A 23,198-nucleotide genomic window follows, 5' to 3' on the forward strand; every position below is an offset into this window, starting at 1 on the left:
TATATATCTTCTATGTTGTATATTACTCTCACAATAACTTTAAATAACTTTGTTTTATTTATTAAAAAATTAGGTGACACTTTGGATATCATACCTTCGTTTAATAAAAAATGATATTCCATGTTACTTTATATTATTATTTTATTTTAAAATAAATTAAAATTTTAAATTTACTTACACTAAAATTATGTTTTAGAATAAGATAGATGTTAGAGGATTTTAGAAAGAAAGATTTTGTGCAAAAGAATATTTGATATTTTTTAATTTTAAAAATAATATAATATATTTTTATATAAAATTATAGGAAAATGCTTATTAGTAAGAAAGTGGAAAAACAAGAAATGCAAGAATAGATCTCAACCATCCATTATCACCACAACCCCATGATTTCTATTAAAAAAAAGTTAAATTTAAAATTAATTTAAAATTTACCACTAAAATAGTGACACATACTCATTCTTGCATTTCTGCTTCAAATTGTTTCGTACTAAATAGCACTACTCAAAATTATATTATTTTTAAAAATTTTAAAATATTAATATGTAGACACAACCGTCTTAAATCTTCTTCTCCAAAACTCTTAAACAACTAACTCTCAAACAAATTATAAAAGTATTTTTTGATATTGTCAATTAAAAAAAAAAAGTAAACTGCATATCTATTTTGTTTCTGTCAATTAAAAATATTATTTTCTCTTTATTTATTTTAATATTATTTATTATTTGCTATTGTTTTTATTATTATTATTTACTAAAAGTGTTTTAATAAATGGCACATCCCTACTTTAAATTTTTAATTAGTTTTTAATTTATTCTAAGATGATTTGTTTCAAAACAATTGTTTATTATTTATTGTAAAACATAAATTTATTCAAGTAATTACAATTACAATGTGAGGAGAATTTATGTTTAGAAATTTTGAGTTTTTTAAATGCTCAATGTTTTAAATAGTATGGACGTGAGAAATTTAATTACTAGCTTAAAAGATTCATAAAATAAAATAAAAATAAAAATGTTTAAGGGGAAATATTTGATTGATTGAATGTTGTTTGAAATTTTCGGAGAGTGGTATTTATTAGAGGTGTTCAAACCCAAATCAAGCTAATAGAAAACCACAAACCAAACCAAATCAAATCGAAATCGTAGGTTCGGTTTGTAGTTTGTATTTTGTAAACCGAACCAAACTGAATCAAACTGCATTATGTTACAACCTAACTCACATCCAACCCAAACTTAAATCTATTACACGTTAGCCTTATGATTACGAACAATTTTCTCATCGTTACACATATGATTTTAGTCCCGATCTTCTCAAATCTCTAATAGCATTATCGCGTTTTTTTTGCCACATTCATCTTCCCTCTTTTTCTATAATCTCTACTCTCTTATGTTCTTTCTTTTCCACCTTCTCACTTTTATGCAAATTTTCCTTATTTTAATTTCGTTTTTATCGCACATCCTCTTCTCTAATCTCTCAACTCTTTTGTGTTTTCTTTTTCACCTTCACTAATCTCTCGTCTCTTCTATTTTTTTGTTTTATTCTAGTAATTTTTATATTGTTTTATACTATTATTTTATGTTTATTATTTCACTTTTGTCTAATTTAATTTTTACAAATTAAATAAAAAGTTGTAGTCAAAATATGACGAGTTTTGTTGTTATTTGATAGTGTGTGAATGTCTAAATACAAAGTTGTGTTATCATGTATACGTATGGTTCAATAAAATATTTGTAAACAACTGAATCGAACCAAACCAAACCGCATTAATTTGGTTTGGTTTGGTTCGGATTTTTTTAAAATCCAACCGAACCAAATCAAACCACACGATTTTTTCTCTTGCAGTTCGGATAATTTTTTCGTCAAAACCGCACCCCGAACACCCCCTAATATTTATAGAGAAATTATTCTACTTAGTTAAGTATTGTGACCTATAGAAAATATTGTCTCATTTGGCAATTTAAGCTGGTAGTATGTGATTGTTTCCTCCATTTTGGGATATGTTGTGCAATATATGTTGGTTGTTATCTTTTATTTCTCAGCATGTTTCGTGACTTTGTCCATAGCTGTGCAACTCCCTCAACTTTGGTTCTACCATTTGCGCTTTCTTCTATTAATAGTGATATACACATGTAATGTGGTATAAAGCCTAATTATCATGTCCTATTATGATTTTGACCAAGTCTGGAGTCTTGACGACCACGGTAGACCCTAATTTACTTGAGAAAATTAGTTTGGCTCACGTTCGACTCTCTTTGAACTCGTCTGACTTTGTCTGAGTTGAGGGATCACCCCCTAAAATTATGTGTCTGTCAATTTTGGCTAATTTTTTATTTATGTTTAGGTGTAAGCAAATGCTCTCATGTGTTGCATTATCGATTAACATGGAGACGTGAGATTATTTGACGTAATCAATGATTTATGTGCTTGAATAATTCCATAATTGTTCCATAAAACAAAACAAATAGTCGTTACAAACCTTGTCTCAATTTTTGAATGTCTCCTGCTTTGAACTTTTCAGCTCACATTGTCATCATTAAGGCGATAATTCCATAATTGTTCCATAAAACAAAACAAATAGTCGTTATAACTCATTGTACTTAAAGCATACAAGACATCATATCGAATACACGATATGGAATATATGATAGATCATATTGTATATGCATATGAGATTTTATTCATGTGACCCCTTTCTTTCTTAATCGAAGACAGATTGTGTTTCTGTATACACAAGTCAAGTTGCATAAGTATGAAACCTTTCTTGGAATCATGCATATTAAAGCATCTTAGCACTTTGTCAACATATGTAGTATCACTTAGGCCAAAAAGCTTTTGTGATATATCTCTATAGATCTTAATTCCTAATATATAGGTTGTTTTACTTAGATCTTTCATATAAAAATGACTTTCTATCCAAGGCTTAACTTGGTGCAATATAAGAATGTCATTTTTTCATAAATAATATGTCATCTACCTATAATACCAGGAATACGAATATGCTTTCACTAAACTTCTTGCCAACATAAGGTTCAACTTTGTTTTTACTGAATCTGTATTGTTTTACAATTTCATCAAAATGAAGATTTCAACTTATAGAAGCTTGATTAAATCCATAGATTGATTGTTGTAAAGTGCATACTTTCCTGGTCTCATTAAGGACGTCAAATATTTCAGGTTGTGTCATGTACAAATGAAATTAAAATCAAAATTGATTGTTATAACTTGCATACTTTCTTGGTCTCATTAAGAATTTATTTCAGATTTCAACTTATAAAATCAAAATTGTTTACAAATGAAATTAAAATTATCAAATCAGAATTGTTTAAAAACGAATTTAAAAATAAAAATCAATTTAGTATTTAAAAAATAAAATCAACGTGGCAGTCTAGTCACGGTTTAAAAGTAGCAAAAAACGGTTTGAAAAAATATTAATAGAAGGACTAATATGGTCCGGTTAAATTTTATAAGGGATTAAATCGGGTCTTTTTTTGTGAGGGACCAAAATGGATCTTCACTCTATATAATATTTATTTTCATTCAATAAACATAGAACAACAAGAATTGAGAATAATATTTATTTTCATTCAATAAACATAGAACAACAAGAATTGAGAATAGATTTTACTTTTAACTTTTTTATTTTATTTCTCTATTTATTGTGTACAACAGAACCGGCATTTTGATTAGAGAAGAAAGGAGAAAACATTTTGATTCAAAACGAAATTTTTTATTATGTTTTAAGTAAATCAAAAGCAAAATTTGGTCTGACCTTAAAAATCATCTAAACTCCCATTTTTTTTATCGATTTTGATTGATTTTTCTATTTAAATTCTGATTCTTCTGCATGTCGATTTTCATGTCTAAACAAATTGGCTAGGGTTCTGATTTCAGTCCAATCGATTAAACCGGCTAGTCTAGTTCGATTTTAATTACCATGAAAATTTGTCAACTGAGATCAACTTCAATTTTAGATTTGTCAAATTTTCATTCTTTGATAGGAAGAAATTCCTACCAAGACTATAGAACTAGGGTTTCAACAAATAAAAGATAAAGACATTAAAATTAAGCTAAGAAAATAGAGATAAAAGATAAATTTTGATTTCTTTGATTCATACTCTAAAATGTGTCAAAGACACTACATATATAATGCTCCTAATGGATAAATAACTAAAAGCCCAAAAGCTATTAAAAGCCCAAAAGCTATTAGGAATATCTATCATATAAGAAAAGTCTACCATTTGAGACTTTCTTAAGCTATCCACATCAGCATCTGTTCCATGGTTAATCCACATCAGCTTTGGCGGTTAATACTGAATTTTTGATCCTTCATCTGCATGGTGGGCTGCGGCAGTTATTGCTGTGGGAGTTTCACCCTCCCAGCTTCTCATGCTGTTGCAGTTATGTAAGGTCCATTATTGTGTGCCTATCCACGTTCCAAACTGCACAATTGCAGTAATTACCTGTTTAAATGGCTTGCCTATTTATCAGTGATTTCATTCTTCTCTTTCCATGCTTGCTAACTTCTGCGGTTATCATTCAGTGCAGTGTGAATTTGCATTATCATGTCAAGGCCTGTTGAGAGAATAGCAGAGATCAATGATGGAAAAGAGCTTTGGAAGATTGTTGTTAGGATTCACTACAAATGGAATGTTGTCTCCAACAACAAGGAACATTTTGAAATGATCTTTGTTGACAAATTGGTGATTACCCTGTTTATGTTTCAGTATGTTTATCATTTACCTATGTTTGTATAGTTTGAATCATTTTTTGGTTTCTGCCGCAGGGAGATGATATTCATGCTGTTGTTCCAGCACCGCATGTGTCGGTGTTCACCGAAAAATGCTTATTAGGGCATACTTATACTGTATCTAATTTTAAGGTGGTGCCTTATGTTCTGGCGTTCAGGGCATCGGGACACAAATATATGATAAAGTTTACTGCTGGAACGTCTGTTCTTGATGAAGACAAACATGAGATACCCCCGAAATCGATTTTATTTACAAGTTTTACGGACATCATAACAGGGAGGTTTGACAAACATGTTCTGATTCGTGAGTATGGTTTTTGGTTGTTTTATTATCTCATGTTTTGATGCATTTTAGCCGTGTGAAATTAATAAATTTATTTCAGATGTCGTTGGAATGGTGGATAGTATTGGTTATGCACAGACTGAGTCGGGTGCAAAGAAGCAGCAAATTAGCATGATGTTGCGTGACCACAGGTTTCTTTTTTTTATACATTAGACTCCCTGATATATGAATCATGTTATATATCTTAATGTGTTGTGATCATGGTTTAGCAACAACATGTTGAACTGTACTCTGTGGGAATCATACGCGGATCAGTTCATCAAGTTTAACAAAGTTAGGGTTGCTGCATCACTCCCTACAGTTGTGTTGCTTCAGTATGCCAAAGTGAAGGAAGAAGGTTATTCTATGACTTATTTTTTAAATTAATACTAAAACTACAAAATCTGCGATAAATATATTGACAAGGTATAATTTGAATTTGCAGGAAAGTATCCTCTGTCTGTGACAAACACCTACAATGTGACCCTTTTATGTGTTGATGCTGATTTTTCTGTCATGAAAGACTTTATTGATAGGTATGTTGATAGTGTCATCCATTTTGAGCAATTATTTTTTTCATGTATGAATTTGATAATGATCCATGCTCTGCAGAATGCCTGAGGAGAGCAGGGTAACCCTGTCTGAACAACTCGGAGGGAATTCCCAATATTCCTCCCAAAGTTCTGAAAATCAACAGCTGACTCCTGTGCAAAAATTGTTCTCAAAGGCTGTTGTTTTGCCTATTGCTGAGATTATTCAACTTACGGATGTATGTCTTTCTATTTTCCTATATTATCATAATTATAACCTCATCGTTTAGTGCATCACTTATTTCTGATTTTGGCTGCTATTTGTCCAGGTTACATTTTGTGCTACTGTCGCTACAACAAAATTATTAGTAGCGTCTCCGTTTGGATGGTACTATTGTGCCTGTTATATGTGTCAATCTATAGCGCGTGGGGACAACCCCCCCTTTGAGTGTGAAGCTGGTCATGAAACCATGGCTGAAGTCCTTAGGTTTTAGTTGTTCTCACCTAATATATGTTGTTTCTGTCATGTTTGTGATGTTTCTATGTTGTCTGCTTTTTTAACGGAACGACTTCTTATGATGTTCAGGTATAAGATTGAGATTGAGGTTACTCATGGGGGCAAAAGCTGCAATTTTGTCTTCTGGAACAGAGAATGTGAAATGTTGTTGGGTTTATCTGCATCCCAACTTCGTAACACTATGATTCAGGTTATATTTATATTGTGCAGACGAATTAGAATGTACTTTACGATACTTTGTGTACACTAATATGGCCAGTTGTTTAAATAGGGTGGAATTACTGATCCATTGGACTTTCCGTTAGCACTTGATCAGTTGTTGAAGTTGGAAATGGCTATGAAGGTTAAGTGGCATCCACGCTGGAAGAACTGTTCCGTCGTTATGATTATAAAAAATGATCTTATTATCCAGCAACTTAAGGGAAAATGGGGAACAGATGAGGTCAGCTCTTATAAACTGACATTTGTTTTATAAAAGAGGACTTCATATTATAACAATTTTTTGCCTGATTTTGTTTTTCTTTGGTAAATTCTCAAGGAACCTATTCCAATCCAAACTGTCGTACCTGAGACTCTGGAGGTAGAAATTTTATACTGTGTATGCATTTTTTTACTTTTCCTGTGATTATATTATACTGAAAACTGTGTTTAACAATATATAGATTAAAGAGAGTGTTGATGAGGCTAAAACAGATGCCAATGAAGACTGTGAATTGGTTACAGTAAGTCTCACTGCAACACACTTACCTACTTACATTTATATCAATATTCCTAACTAATAGTCTTCATCGTGGCCTTGCAGGACCTGGAAATTACATCTGAGCACAAGCCTGATGCTGTCACACCTGGTGGTAAGAGGCATCTTCCTGCTGCATCAAGTGAATCCACTGATTTGGACGGATTACATGATGGAGAACTGTCATCAAACAAGCTGAAGAAGATAATTAAAATGGAGAAGATTGATTAGATCTATTTTTATTTCGTGTGTGTTTTGCTTAGGTGTTTGTTATAAAAACTGAATGTTAGTTTCCTTTGCTTTTAATCATGTGTGTGATTTCATTTTCTGTAATAATTAGTGCATGAATACTGGCTATGTGCTTCTGTTATGTTCATTTTGATTTAAGAATTATCTATGGTTTGTGTGTCTTATTATATTCAAATGATTCAAATTCAACTACATATTATATATACTATTATTAATTATTTAGATTCTTTTTGAACATATATCAAACATTCCATTTTAACTATACCTCTTATAACGGGGTGCTGTTTTTTTATTATTTCGACGATATAAACCTTACAATAGAAAGTCTGAAATTGACCGTGATATACTAATGAATATTCTATTGCATGTAGTTGCAATAATGATGTCGCAAAGAACGGTTTGTTTGGATTAGCAAAATCTAAGCTTTCTGTCATTACATTGTAAACTAAAACATTGATTGTGCCTCACAAACAAACACCATAACTTTTAACATTTGACTATGTTAACTATCAATAAATAATTTTATGTCTAATCTTAGTATAATGTTGATACAATATTATGGGACAGATTTCATTTTAACTAACAACATATCAGAGCGGATTAATAGAATATAATAGGAGAACTTAAAAAATTTGTCTCGAAAACGATTATACATTAGATCTTCTAATGGTCACAATATTACTGTGTTCCCATTTTGGATAAAGTGCTTACAAAATAACATGTAGCAGAATATATATAACACAATGTACCAAAATAACATTCCCAACATATAATATAACCATTAAAATTCAGGTATAGTACACGGTTTGCTAATAGCAGCAGTTTCTTCATTGTCTTTCAACCTTCACATAGATATACGGAGAGAATCGCAGCATACTCCACGCTATTGTATCCCCATTACGCAGATTAAGAGATTTGGCGAATTCGTACCATCCCAGGGCCATGTACTTTTCATATGGTTGGGGTATTCCCTTTCTGTTAGCTTTGTGAACCTGACAGGTAACAATGTTCTTCGTCCTCACATCCAGCAGGTTGATTTCATCTTGAAAGCGACGGAGGCATCTTTTGGCGATTTCCTTAGGGAAATGCTGCATACAGGAAATAATGGAACTATTAACAATATATACTATTTACATTTTCAATAACATGATGCTCATATTCAAATATCTCCTTACCATTACATTCTGCTGTGTAGATTTAGCATTTGTAACATGGGTGTTCCAGAAAAAAATTTTGAGCCCCTGTAGAACTGTCTACAGTAATGTCTGTACCCACCTTTGCTTTTTTCACCACTTTACCCTTTTGTTTCTTACCCTCTTTTGATCCACTTGATTCACCAACTTCAGAAACTTTGATTTCATTTGTTTCAATGTCTGTTGATTCCTCTTTTATCTTTATAGGTCCTGCATTGGGATTGCTTTTAACACTTGCGCTATTTTGTGTGACAACATCAACATTCGACACAACACGACCAGGGGTGACATTGCGCTGTTTATTCCTGCGTTTTCTTTCCACCTTAGGATCGTACCCTGTTTCCTTTACCAATTCTTCTATGATTTCCATTGCCTGATCATCGCTGTTCCAACATCAAATATGGATTAAAAACAAACCGCATATGAAGCATTCTTTACTAAGCAATAGTCATATACCGAGCAACGACGGGATATACAATCCAACAATAAAAAACAACAATAGTCATTCATTCGCATTTGATTTCTTGACAAATATCACACATAATACAACATTAAGCTATATTGATACTACACCCATCACTAAATGCTATTAACTGTTATTACCACACTACCATATTTTGTATACCAATATACCCTATTTTGTACGGCAAAGCAAAGGTGAAATAAAATTATCTCCTCATACCTGAAATCATTTTCATCATCAGAGGGAATCCGCACAGAAGGACCACCGTGTGAAGATGCCATTGTCGAAAACCCTAACCGCAGGCAGTTGCAATGCTAAACTTCTATTCAGTGCAATAGGAAACAAGTACTTGGTACATGCAGAAAGTGGGTTAACTGTTCAGTTTCTATTTACTTTTAATATTAGTTTTTACTTAAAGTCTTTTAAAATAGTAACACATCCATCAAATAAAATATTATAAATAACCTGTATAGATTAAATTAAATACATTTAACACACACAACAGTTATAAGGGAGGGATAAGTGGTAATTTAAATCAATAACCATCATTCTATTCATATTCAGTTCCAACTTCATATATATTCAAGTATGAAAGAAAAATTAAAATCAACACTGCATTCATGACATTTGAACCCACCAATTCCCCTTCAATTAGAAACTGTAAACTTTTAGTATTCAAAATCATGAAGTAGCATGCTATACATCTCATATTGTGTGCATAAATCTATACAAATCAATCTTATTTATAGTATTATTATTCATCCTACTTTTGTGTTTGTGATGGTAACAGATGTTGTTAAAAACACTGCTCTTCAAACATCCATTGCAAGAAAGAGGAGAAAGCTTATTCTTAAAGCAAAGAGGGATTATCGAAACCGTCTCAGATCAAGCAACCTCACTCCCCATTTAAATCATAATTTTACATCCTCTGTAACATATGAAACCACTATTGAAACGGCTATGGCTAGAAAGAGAAGGAAGATAATCTTGGATAACAGAAAAAGATTGAGAAATTTGTTCAATACTGAAGTTAGTAGGGTTCAAAATACAAACAACATTGTTAGTCAAAGTCAGAACATGGATCATGCATCTACTTCAAATTATAATATGGCAAGTCAGTCCATGGATCATCCATCTACCTAAAATCATAATAAGTCTGTTGAATCTCATTATCAAGACAATGATGACTCCAACTCTGACAATAATTTAAATTCTTCTAATATTTCCGACTCTGACAAAGATACAAACCCGACACAATTACAGGAGGCCCATCTTCAAGGTATTTCCATATCATACACTGATAACCAAATGATGTACACTTCTTCTGTTAATAGACATATTCAATATTGTGCTTTCTTCTTTCAGAATATTACGATATTGGCGACCAAAGTTATGAATGCGCACACTGCCAAGCATGTATGTGGTACCAAGAAAAAGTGAATAGACACAAAATTACAGCAACTCCTCGCTTTTATCGTTGCTGCCGTGGAGGAAAAATTGTTCTTCCGTTCCTTGAACAACCTCCACAGGTGTTGCAAGATCTGCTATTTAATAAATCATATTCAGATAGTAAAAACTACCAGGCTAACATACGAACATACAACGCAATGTTCTCCTTCACTTCCCCTGGAATGAAGTTCGACACAACATACTCTAAAAGAGGAGGACCCCCTACTTTGAGACTGCAGGGTCAGACCTGTCATCGAATTGGTACACTACTGCCAGAAACAGGGCAACCTCCGCAATATGCTCAATTATACATCTATGACACGGACAATGAAGTTGAACACAGAATAAAATGTTTCAAGTAAGCTTGCTCAGACATAATTACACAATTGTTTTATAAAAATATTTTGTTAAACTATTTATTCATGACTGCGAAAAATAAACAGGGACAACAAAGGCATCGAGCGACCGGTTGTCAATAAGCTCAAGATGATGTTAGATGAGCAGAATGTTCATGCCAAAGCTTTTAGAATGGCAAGAGATGTTTTAAGAACAAATTCTTTCACAGATTTAAAACTCAGGCTTATTTCTGATAGATCCGAAGATGGCCGTGTTTACAACAAACCTACTGTCTCAGAAGTGGCTGCACTCATTGTGGGAGACATTGATTCTGCTGATAAAAGGGACATCTTAATTCAGCGCCACAACGGTGGTTTGCAACGAATAGATGAGTTTCACCCAGCATATTTGGCTTATCAGTATCCTCTTATATTTCCTTATGGGGAAGATGGTTATAGGAAAAATATAATGCACAGATATCGCCATGAAACTGAGGTCACTAGGAGGAACCGTCAAAGCATTAAGGATTGGTTTTCTTACCGGTTACAACAACGTCGCAAAGAGGCAAAAACACTACTTTACTCAAGACGCCTATTTCAACAATTCTTAGTCGATGGCTATGCTATGATGGAATCCGAACGACTGAATTGGTTGAGAGATAATCAATCGAAATTAAGAGTGGGCAAATATAATAATTTGACCGCTCAAACGGATGGCAATACAAGAAATGAACACCAAAAGCGAGGAAAACGAGTTGTTCTACCATCAACATTTGTTGGTAGCAAGAGATATATGGATCAACTATATTTTGACGGTATGGCCATTTCAAGTCAATTGGGATTCCCTGATTTATTTGTTACTTTTACCTGCAACCCAAATTGGCCTGAAATTAAAAGAGCATTGTCAGGCACAGGTCTAAAACCCCATGATAGGCCAGATATCATTTCAAAAGTTTTCAAAATAAAGTTTGATACCCTTATGGATGATATTACAAAACACCATGTCGTTGGAAAAGTGATTGCATGTAAGTTGTTTCATTTAATTATACTACTTTTCAATCATGTGTCTGTGTAGTACCAAAATATTACATCAAACTAACTTTCAATTTAATAGATATGTACACCATTGAATTCCAAAAGCGGGGATTGCCACATGCTCACATCTTGATATTCCTACACCCTCAGAGCAAATACCAAACACCATCTGACATAGACAAGATCATTTCTACTAAAATTCTCGACCCGACTGTTCATCCCAATTTATACAAATTGGTTAAGGCAAATATGATGCATGGACCTTGTGGCCTTGCGCGCGTGACCTCACAATGTATGAAGAATGGACGATGTTCTAAATACTATCCCAAAAAGTTTATTGAACACACTATTGTTGATGCAGAGGGATATCCACTGTATAGGAGAAGATCAAAAACCTTCACTATTGAAAAAAATGGTATCACCTTGGACAACAGACATGTGGTTCCATATAACACCAGATTTCTTATGAAATACCAGGCACATATAAACATGGAATGGTGTAATCAGAGAACTTCCATAAAATATCTTTTCAAATATATCAATAAAGGCTATGACAGAATAACAGCAGCAGTTTCAACAAATAGCAATCAACCTGTAGATGAAATCCAACAATATCTCGACTGCAGGTATGTCTCTCCTAGTGAAGCATGTTGGCGCATTTACTCTTACAATATTCATGGCAGAAAACCAGCCGTGGAACGTATGTTCTATCATTTGGTTGGGGAGAAGCCTATATACTATATAGATTATGCACGCATGGAAAATGTGCTGGAAACTGCAAGTGTGACTGAATCGATGTTTACTGCATGGCTGGTGGCAAATGCTAAATATGAAGAGGCACAAACATTAACTTATGGTCAATTTGTTTCAAAGTTCGTTTATCACAAAAAACAGAGAGAATGGAAACCGCGGAAAAAAGGCTTCACCATTGGACGTCTCATATGGGTTCCGCCAACAACTGGTGAACTGTTTTACCTGCGCATGATGTTGACGGTGGCAAAAGGACCAACAACATATGAGGAAATCAGGACCGTGGATAACATTCAGTATGATACATTCAGAGATGCATGCTTTGCAATGGGATTTCTTGAAGACGACAAAGAATACATAACTGCTATAAAGGAGGCAAGTCATTGGGGGACTGGTCATTTTCTTCGAAAATTGTTTGTTATCATGCTTTTGTCTGGTGCTGTTAATCGCCCTGCACATGTTTGGGAACAAACTTGGCTCCTATTATCTGATGGTGTCTTACATACACAAAGAGCATTGGCTGCAAATCCAGGTTTGTTAGACATAATAAAATAGCAAACAAAACAATTTCTTAATAACAACCTACAGATGACTTACCAACAGTATTATAACTCAATTTCTCATATCAATGCAGAATTGGTCCTCACACAAGAAGAGTTATAAAATTTGACTTTAATAGAAATTGAGAAACTACTTCAAGCAAATAGAAGGACACTAAAGGAATTTAGTCCTATTCCATATCCGGATGCTTATGTTCTTGAACAGTTGGGAAACAGGCTCATATATGATGAGCGTAATTATGATACAGCGTCAATGAACTCAGAATTTGAAAATCTGTTTGCTGCTCTTACAGGTAACTATTGCGTCAATTAAATTCATTTTATTTTACACTTTGAAATTCTATGAATCAATTATTATAACACTATTCTACCATCAATATTATGTTCCTAAGATGAGCAAAGAGGTATTTATGAAAAAATCATCCATGCTGTGGAGTCTCAGAAACCTGCCGTTTTCTTCCTTCATGGTTATGGTGGTACCGGAAAAACATATATGTGGAGAACACTCGCAACAGCTTTAAGATCAAAACACGATATATGTTTAACTGTTGCAACTAGCGGTATAGCATCATTGTTACTTCCAGGAGGTAGAACTGCACATTCAAAGTTCAGGATACCGGTACCAACTATGGACAATTCTACTTGCAAGATTGAATTCAACGATGATGTTGCAGACATGTTACGACATACAAAGCTTATAATATGGGATGAGGCACCAATGGCGCATAAGTATGCAATAGAATCGCTTGACAGAACTTTGAAAGATGTTATGAGTGCAGACAAAAATGCAACTGATGTATTTGGTGGAAAGGTTGTTGTTTTCGGGGGCGATTTCAGACAGATTTTACCTGTCGTCCCCAGAGGCAGTCGTTCTGATATTGTACACTGTGCCATAAATGCATCTTACATATGGCATTCAGTTGAGGTATTAACATTGACAAGAAACATGCGGCTACGAACAGGATCAACACAGACTGACAAAAATGAGATAGCACAGTTTTCAGATTGGCTTTTAAGAATAGGAGAGGGCCGAATATCTGAGCCTAATGACGGCACCGCCGAAATCAACATACCACCTGATATTCTGATAACAGAATTCGATGATCCAATTGTGGCCATTGTCAATACCACATACCCTGATTTCATAAATAATTTCCAATGTGTTGATTACCTTAAAAGTCGAGCGATACTTGCCTCTACACTGGAGATTGTTGATCAGATCAATGACCATATACTTAACTTGATGCCAGGTTAAGCAACAAAAATATATAATTTAATGGATTATATTAATCTATTTTATGCTTTTACTAATTCTGTTCAGTCAACAATGCAGGAGAGATTCGTGACTACTACAGCGCAAATTCAGTTGACAAGTCTGAGATTCATGACCCAACAGTAGTTGATATCCTCACGCCAGAATTTCTAAGTTCCCTCCGAACATCAGGTTTGCCAAACCATCACTTAAAACTAAAGGTTGGGACACCTATAATGCTCATGAGAAATATAGATCAATCTGAAGGTTTGTGTAACGGCACAAGGCTGTGTATAACAAAGATGGCAGCCCATGTACTCGAGGCTTGAATCATGGGTGGTAAAGGTTTGGGAAATTTGGTTTACATACCTCGAATGGACATGTCACCATCCCAATCACCATGGCCATTCAAACTGAATAGGAGACAGTTCCCTATTATAGTTTCCTATTCTATGACAATCAACAAATCCCAGGCCAGTCATTGGATAACGTTGGTTTGTACTTACCAAAAGATGTATTCACACATGGCCAGATTTATGTCACATTGTCAAGAGTAACAACAAAAAAGGGAATCAAAATACTGATACATGATGAAGAAAAGAAATTCAGGGGGAAAACTACAAATGTTTTGTATAAAGAAGTTTTTAACAATGTCTAAGTTTTAAAGATTAATTACACTAAATCTGTAACGGCGGTAATATATATTACTAACGGCATATTAGTATTGCAAGTAACAGCAGTAATATATATTACTAACAGCATATTAGCAATGCAAGTAACAGAAATAATATATTTATAGCATAACATCTAAATACCAAAATCATATATATTAATATAAAGGTGGACCTAAGTCCACCAGAGAGTTACAAAATGTTAAAGAGATAGATACTTATAACAAACTTTTACATCATTTTCAATTTTTCAACATTGTTACAAGTATCTCCTTGCTGACGGGATCCTTAATGCTGAAGCCCATCGAGTCTCCATCAAGCAGACACCTTTCCTTGGTAAATTTGTACCAACCACGCCCTAAGAACATCTGACCCTTTTCGGTATGATGAACTTCACATTCATACCTGACTTCTCTTTCCCAGTCAACCAAATCTACAAACCTTGCTCCATGGAGCCAGCGACTTGCCACAACATGCTCAGGAATTTCCTGCAATATTAATATAAAACAACATTAGATTATTCCATTAACTGATAGGGAAAGACAATAAGCTTAAAACGAGTAATAACTTACAAGAAGACATGACTGAGCCATCTTCCCATTGGCCACATCTTGCTTCCAGATACAATATTGTAACTTAGCAGGCTGCTCTGCATGGCAACTAACATCCTCACCATCCGGTTCATGGCATCTGAAACATAATACAAACAAACAACATGGTCAATAAATAAATGTGTTATCAAACATTCTAAATTCAAGCATAAAAACGTATACTCAACATAAGCTAATTCAAACATACACAGAGTTATCAGAAGTGACAGCTTTCCTCACAGCCATTTGGTTCACCGAGTTTTCTTCGCCTGCATGCAACCATATATAACTTTTAAATTCAAAATGTAACAGAGCAACCTTTCAAATGATATATTTACCTTTACCTCTCATTGCTTGATAAACTCTTCCTTCCATCTTTTCAGAATTTCGCAGCTTACACTATTGGTTGCAGAGTAATGATGACTGCTTCACTTTTTAGTGCTTTCAAACTTCCTACACATTACTTATATAACACTCTAAATGGACTCTTTACATACCTGCAACTATTCCACCGTCCAATAGAATTCAATGCAATTGTTCAATTAGTCTTCTTTGCATTTACATCACTTCAAAACAGTTTTCATTTTATTTATATTCCTCACGAAAAACATTAACTACCCATAACCCAATTGATCTTTCACATCCCAATATAATATAACTCATTACAACTATTTTATAACCATTTAATATTATCGTACTACTCTTTAACATATACTATTAAATTGAATTTTCAACTATTCATAAGTCCATTGTTGTATGTTCACCATTTAGATTTAATAGCCTACCATTTACAGGACCCATACCCCTACTTATACCAACAATAATGAAATTAGGCACCCTATTCTGATCAATTTTGATAGATATCCTGTTCAATACTTATAATAAACAATACTTAATTTAAAAACAGATTGGTAATCAATTTTGCATATAAAACCATGGCAGATTTGGCACATTCCATGAAACTTAAAACCAAAATTGATAATTTTTAATTTAAAACCATACATAGTGCCATAATTGTTAAGCTTTGTTCACATCCGCCATTACAACAAAAAAACTAAACGATAATTCCCATACAAACCAAACTGCCAAAAAACGACCCTATACATCCACCACAAACATTGCCTAACCAACAGCTTTGTCAACGATCACCACTGCGCTCCACTGTTACCGTAATATCTAACACTAGCGGGTAATAAATCACAAAGTGCACTTTATCTCCTTCTTTCAGTTCAGCTGCCCTTACATAGTCAAACCATTCTCCATACAAATATGTTTCATTTTTTTTTGGCCTCTTCTTCACATTGCACTCATATGGGTACCCGTTGTCCACATCATAGAGGGTAATCTCTGACATTCCAGCAAGTCCACATTTGTCTACTATTTCTGCAGAAATATGCTGCACTCATTGACAGACAATATTAGTTACATTACTTCTGTGTATAACACCATTGTGCCAACAACTATAGACTTTGAACACTGCTTACCATAACATTTGAGCAAAACTTCTTTACATCATGAACTTCACGAGTCCAGTACGCTTCTTCCAGCTCCTCCTGTATAGGACTCATTTCTCTGAAATTAACACCACATTTACAGCACAATGCCAACACAACAACATCAGTATACCTATAACTATAATATATTCCCTATCACTTATAAATAAACTTTACCTCTCACTATCAGAAGATATCATTATGTATTCATTCAAATCAGCAGTATCTGATAATCCCACAGAACTTCCTATCCCATCTCCATCAACCCTTCAACACAATAACATACAAACTATTTATTAAACTAAGTTGTAACACATTATGACGGAAACACATTCAATTTTGTGGAGGTTAAATGGAATTCAATGCAAAAAAAAAAAATTAAACTATAAGATTACCCTTTATTTTCGACAACACTGGCAGCCTCTACAGAAACTTTACCAGCATCTTCGACACGATTCAATCTTTCATGTTGTTTCTTCCATTCCTCCATAACATCCTCATTCTCATGTGACCCACTCAGCATCCTCTCAACTGTGAGCTGCTTCCATGGTGTTTGCAACTCCAACCGATCGGGTGAACTGAAATCAAAACACCATTGTGACCTCTAAATGGATGAATATCTTATAATAAACTCTGCAAACAACATAAACAGTAACACATGCACATACCTTCTTGGCTGCGACATTTTGTTCTTCAGACTTATCACCGAACCCTGCGTTTCTTACACCAACAATGCCAAAGACAGACTTAGGAAGACACAGCCTTTGATTGCCAACACGTTGAAGAGTTATGAATCAAACGTTTCTTTAATTTTAAATGCCAACGTTATGTAACAATAACAATAATAGGATTCTTTTGTGGGCCTATTAACATATTAGGTCTAACAATAAAATTAGGTTTTCTGCACCAAGGCTAACCATCTAAGGCCCAATAAACTTTATTGTCCTATTAACTTACATATATTAACCAATTATAAGGCTCAACATGTATTTTTAACCTATTTAAAATATTTTACCTTATTATATGAACTTACACATATATATTCATTTTCCCTATTTTATGAAAGTGCCCTAAAACACAATGCGCAAGACCGACGGATACCCGTGCGAACGCACGGGTAAGACACTAGTTCTAGAAAACATAATAACATCTAATACATCAAAATACTAATAAAACTAATAATAAATTATTCTAGTAAGCTCTCTATCATTACCAACCCCTTCAAAAACAACCTTGTCCTCAAGGTTGTAAAATAATATCAAATTTCAAGCCTAAAATTTCCAGGTGGTTTCATGTAATGGGTGGTGGTTTCATGTAGTGGGTGACCCATTTCGTACTGTTGATAGCAGCTGGTAATATGTTAACGTTGGTAGCAGCTGGCATCAATTTACATGAAGTGTCATGCTTGCATAGAGAGCCAAAAGACAAAACAGTCACATGACAAATTTGCTTTCCACCTATAACTTAGATTTAGGTCAAAGCAATTAAAATTGGTGATTAGCCACTAAATTCATGCTACGGCATATATCGTAGTTAACCCCAAACTAATCTCCAACTAACTCTCTTTGATAGAGATTTGCTACGTATTAGCTACGGTTTTTGTTGTAGCCAATCACAGATTTTCTTGTGGTGTATAGAGTTTGTCTATTATTGTATATTAAGTGCTAAATATAATTAAACATTGTATATTGTTTAAAATGGAATTTTTTTAAAGTAAATATTAAAAATTACTTGTATATTTACCTAAATATAATTACTTTTTTTTTATATAAAGTTGATATTTACAATACTTAAATAAATATTATCTAACCGTAAAAAAACATTGTAACCAATTCAAAGAAAAATTATGGTATAAAGATCTTAAATAAACATTGTCTAATCGTAAAAAAAATGGTGTAACTAATTAAAAAAAAATTGTGGTATAAAGATCAGGCAACAATTGTTAACTTCCTATCTTTAGTTAACTACCAACTTAACCAATATGAAAGCTATAGGATCTCATTAGGTATTGCTTAAGTGTTGCTTATTCACAGTAGTATATTTTTGTACTATAGTTGCATAACATTCTATTTCAAGACTTGAGTGGTTTGACAAGATTTATTTCTATTATTCACACTTTATAGGATCTCATTAGGTATTCTGATCAAGACATAATGATGATAGCTATTTCTTATCTTGACAGAATTCCTTAGTACCTGATAGAGAAACCAAGAAGCAAAAGCATTTGTTTAGCTTAATTAAGACATGGATAAAACATGGATGAATTCAAACCGATTGTCGAAAGAGTACGAGAAAGGGGTATGGGAATTCGTTAAGTTTGCGGTTGTGCACTCCGAAGACCCGATTCGAATGCCGTGTCCTTGCTTGGGTTGTTGTTATGGGGATAAGGTTGGCGGGAATAAGTTGGCATCGCATTTACTACGGTTTGGAATTGATAGAAGTTATACATGTTGGACAATGCATGGTGACAAAAGTAACGGGAATGTTGAGTCGAGGTGTAATACGAAGTATGCTTCAAACGACGATTGCACAGACACATATGATTATGATCGAGTCGAAGAGATTGCAGAAGCGCTTGAAGAAGATCTTGAGGATTGTCCCAAAATGTTCGAGAGGTTGGTAAGCGATGCAGAGAAACCGTTGTATGATGGTTGTACAAAATTCACAAGATTGTCTGTGGTGTTAAAGTTGTACAACTATCATTAAAATTGGTGAAAGTGAAAAATTGGTGAAAGTGAGAGAGTGGGAAGGAAATATAACAATTATCATTAAAATAATAATAATAATCATTAATATTAATAATAATAATAATAATAATAATAATAATAATAATAATAATAATAATAATAGTAATAATGGAAGGAGTAAAAGTAGCGTGACTGAGTTTCTAATTTCCTCCATTTTTCTTTTCTCTTTCTTCTTTCCTTCTCTTGCCTTGACCATTCCACACTTTTAACCACTAAAAAAATCAAACACTCTCTCTACTAATTCATAGCAGCGCAACATTGTTTTCCTTCAGCTGCCTTCGTTTTTGCTTCATTTTTTTTCAACAATACAAAATAAAAAATAAAAGAATGGAAGCAGTCAAAGTGGATTTGATTTCGGTGGTGGATCTGGTGGTTTCGCGGGTGGCCGTTTCAAATCTAGTATTTGCAAAAATGGGTTTGTGAATGATAATGACAGATCCGATAACAAAATTATGTTTGGTGGTTTTGGATCTGGTTGTTTTGCTGGAGTAGTCGGAAGTGACACTTGAGTTGGTGTCGGAGTTGTTGAAGAAGACCTCATAACTGTCGCCGGAGTAGTCACCTGAGTTTTCGCCGGAAGCGATGTAAGAGATACCTTCGGGAAATTCGTCGGAGATGCTACCGGAATGCTCGTCGGAGTAGACACTGGAAATTTCGCCGGAGAAATTATGTGTGAACCAGAATTTTCTTTTTCTTCTGTCTGTTCCTCTACATTTCTCTTGACAGCGTATTTTTCTTTAAATTTTTCTTGTGACTTTTTCAGTGAATCAGAAATATTTTGAATCTGTTCCTTCAACTCCTCTCTATATTTGTTTGAGATCTCATGAGTTTCAATCAAATATTGTTTTAGAGTTTCTATTTGTTGGTGAAATGTTTCTGATTGTGAATTGAAATTTCGAGGTTGTTGTGGGTATGAAATGTATGGGTTAGGTGATGAAGGTGTTGTGTGTGTGACAATGGACTCATAAGGAGAAGAGAAAGTGAAGGGTGGTTGTTGATGTGGAGCAGAAATGATGTGTTGTTGTTGGTATGTAATGAAGGTTGAAAATGGAAGATTTAAGGATGGGTAATAACATGTAGGATATGGGTGTATGGGTGATGGAACGGAAATATGATAAAATTGATGGTTGTAGCAAGAATATGCTATGGAAGAGGTTGAGTGCATAATGAAAGCACCAATTGATAGGAAGAAATTCCTACCAAGACTATAGAACTAGGGTTTCAACAAATAAAAGATAAAGACATTAAAATTAAGCTAAGAAAATAGAGATAAAAGATAAATTTTGATTTCTTTGATTGATACTCTAAAATGTGTCAAAGACACTACATGTATAATGCTCCTAATGGATAAATAACTAAAAGCCCAAAAGCTATTAGGAATATTCTAGAAAACATAATAACATCTAATACATCAAAATACTAATAAAACTAATAATAAATTATTCTAGTAAACTCTCTATCATTCTTCTTAAAATTTGATTTATTTCCAAATCAATACAAAATTATGATAATAATTGTGATTTATTCATACAAATCACACAGGGCCGGTCTTGGGCCAGGGCAACCAGGTCCATGGACCAGGACCTCAAAAAATAGGGGCCTCAAAATTAAAATAATGGGTAAAAAATAAAAAATAATATATAATAAATACCATATTTGTTAAATTAATGGCAACTTAAAGTAGTAGCCCAACGGAAAGAAACTTACGCTAATAATATTATGGTTCCGTGTTCGACCACGGTAGAACAAGTTTTTAATATCATATTTACTTTTATGCACCATGGCACATGAACAAAATGTAGTCGTAAGTTAACAACAATGAACTTCCCCAAAAAAATTTATTAATATAACTAAAAAAATCAAGTAGGAGGGTTTTTAAATAAGAGATAAGAGAATTTAATGCTAACCATTTGATTAATCAAGAGAGGGAAATAAATTATTTATTAAAATATTAATATAATTATTATTTCTCTCTCTTGATTAATCCAATGATTAACATTGAATACTCCTATCTCTTATTTAAAAAATATATATATAAATTATATTTATTTTTTATTTAAAAAATTAAATTCACTTATTTTTAAATTTATATGATAAAATATAAATTATTAAAAAAATATATCATAAAATAAAATTTAAAAATTTAGTATTTGTCCAGGACCTCTAAAAAGTCGGGACCGGCCCTGAAATCACACCGGCTAGACACTCAACAGAAAGAAAAAAAAACATTTAATAGAAATGTTAAAAGAGTTTTATTAAGTAATATGCATCTTAAAATATGCTTCTTTTCATTATGATAAAGACCCAAAATGTGCCAAAATTGATCTTTTAATATGGAACAAAGCTAGTAGTAATTTTCATAGGCAAAATCATCCCATTACACAGCTCACTATGCAAAATGTGCTGAAGCACTTCTGTGCCCTGTGCTAAGGGGAAAAAAAAAATGAAAAATCATTTTTTGTACACTCTTCTTCAATATGACTATAATTTCATCCCAATACCATCTACATTAAATGATGCAGTCAAATAGCCAACTTTGAAAGTAATTTTACCCCCAAAATTGTCCCTGCAATTGTATGCTTCAAATCCAATAGATTTTCTTGCTGCAACTTCATTAGTTGTTCTCTTATAAGAGTTAAACCACTTAGCTTGCATGTAACTATTTCTTCTCCATGGAGGTGTATGCATTCCCATAATCTTCATTGAGTCCTTAATAGCAGTGCACATCAACCTCACTACCTTTTTCAGCTCTTCCACTTTACCAACAAATACATAAGGGAATACATCAAGTAAAGAAGCATATTGATCTATAGGACGAGCTATTTCAAATTCAGCCATCAGAGATATTTCAATGATGTATCGATTTCCACCGTAATTCACATCAATGTATTCATAGTCACCGGATGGAAATTTTCTATCTCTTTCCCACCTTGTTTTGCAAAGACCTGTACACAAAAATATAAAACATCAGAACAAATTCTTATCTGATTTAAATTGAAAGAAATTCATAACAATTACTAATTAATTAAGAAATAGTAAAAGTACTAGTTAGTTACCAGCATCAAAACCTCTCTCCCGCAAACGTGACATGACCTGACGTTTGAATCCCGGCGAAGATTCATCTCCGGCCACAAGCTCAATTGCAACTTCAACCTCTCTTCTAATCTTTTCTTTCACATAATCATCATCAACATCACCAAAAATCTCTTGCAGTATCTCCTTTTTCTCCGAATAATAATAACACTCAAATTCGCCATCATCATTATCGTGAACAACCGAATCTTCTTTCACAGAATTCTTCTCCAGGAACGATTTCACAAGATGTGACAAATCAGTCGAATCTTTAGCCGAGTGCTCGCTTCCACTTCTTTGGCATAGCCTCACACGCGCCACCTCGTCGATCTCAAACGCCGCCGCTAACCTCTGAAACGTCATCGGAATATTACTTCCCATTTCTATGATTATTCTGTTTTGAATTTCCATCCCTCTCTTAATAGAGTAAGAATAATAAAGAAGCGGTTTCGTATTTATGCATAAAATCCAAAAGTTATATTAAAAG

The 23,198-nt window shown here is 33.5% G+C and overlaps 3 protein-coding genes across 3 annotated transcripts; 2 read left to right on the forward strand and 1 right to left on the reverse strand.

Annotated features, from left to right (window-relative positions):
• The first annotated feature begins 4,562 nt into the window (after positions 1-4,562).
• On the forward strand, positions 4,563-6,741 carry LOC131645264 (uncharacterized). The gene is made up of 10 exons (XM_058915937.1): positions 4,563-4,700; positions 4,784-5,051; positions 5,131-5,221; positions 5,300-5,427; positions 5,515-5,605; positions 5,682-5,838; positions 5,929-5,987; positions 6,186-6,306; positions 6,388-6,558; positions 6,655-6,741. The coding sequence occupies exons 1-10, from the start codon at positions 4,563-4,565 to the stop codon at positions 6,739-6,741; spliced, it is 1,311 nt and encodes a 436-aa protein (XP_058771920.1).
• Positions 6,742-9,537: 2,796 nt separating this feature from the next.
• Positions 9,538-14,796, forward strand: LOC131645265 (uncharacterized). The gene is made up of 8 exons (XM_058915938.1): positions 9,538-9,871; positions 10,123-10,564; positions 10,650-11,566; positions 11,656-12,858; positions 13,006-13,179; positions 13,279-14,136; positions 14,208-14,405; positions 14,612-14,796. Exons 1-8 carry the CDS (start codon positions 9,538-9,540, stop codon positions 14,794-14,796), a joined length of 4,311 nt encoding a protein of 1,436 aa, XP_058771921.1.
• A 7,163-nt stretch (positions 14,797-21,959) lies between these two features.
• On the reverse strand, positions 21,960-23,115 carry LOC131599720 (uncharacterized). The gene is made up of 2 exons (XM_058871994.1): positions 22,696-23,115; positions 21,960-22,584 (listed from the first exon to the last, which is right to left on the reverse strand). The coding sequence occupies exons 1-2, from the start codon at positions 23,090-23,092 to the stop codon at positions 22,121-22,123; spliced, it is 861 nt and encodes a 286-aa protein (XP_058727977.1). The 5' UTR covers positions 23,093-23,115; the 3' UTR covers positions 21,960-22,120.
• Between the last annotated feature and the right edge of the window lie 83 nt (positions 23,116-23,198).

Source organism: Vicia villosa, linkage group LG1 (assembly GCF_029867415.1).
Source record: "Vicia villosa cultivar HV-30 ecotype Madison, WI linkage group LG1, Vvil1.0, whole genome shotgun sequence".
Lineage (NCBI taxonomy): Eukaryota > Viridiplantae > Streptophyta > Magnoliopsida > Fabales > Fabaceae > Vicia > Vicia villosa.

What these genes read in the sequence shown, in the direction of transcription:
- LOC131599720 (XM_058871994.1), bottom strand. Translation starts at nt 23,092, where the DNA reads ATGGGAAGTAATATTCCGATGACGTTTCAGAGGTTAGCGGCGGCGTTT. An exon ending in GGAGAGAGGTTTTGATGCTG is followed by an intron (nt 22,585 to 22,695) that starts GTAACTAACTAG and finishes TTTTGTGTACAG; the next exon opens with GTCTTTGCAAAACAAGGTGG.
- LOC131645265 (XM_058915938.1), top strand. Translation starts at nt 9,538, where the DNA reads ATGGTAACAGATGTTGTTAAAAACACTGCTCTTCAAACATCCATTGCA. An exon ending in TTCAAATTATAATATGGCAA is followed by an intron (nt 9,872 to 10,122) that starts GTCAGTCCATGG and finishes TTCTTCTTTCAG; the next exon opens with AATATTACGATATTGGCGAC. An exon ending in TCTGTTTGCTGCTCTTACAG is followed by an intron (nt 13,180 to 13,278) that starts GTAACTATTGCG and finishes TATGTTCCTAAG; the next exon opens with ATGAGCAAAGAGGTATTTAT.
- LOC131645264 (XM_058915937.1), top strand. Translation starts at nt 4,563, where the DNA reads ATGTCAAGGCCTGTTGAGAGAATAGCAGAGATCAATGATGGAAAAGAG. An exon ending in ATGAAAGACTTTATTGATAG is followed by an intron (nt 5,606 to 5,681) that starts GTATGTTGATAG and finishes CATGCTCTGCAG; the next exon opens with AATGCCTGAGGAGAGCAGGG. An exon ending in GAAAATGGGGAACAGATGAG is followed by an intron (nt 6,559 to 6,654) that starts GTCAGCTCTTAT and finishes TAAATTCTCAAG; the next exon opens with GAACCTATTCCAATCCAAAC.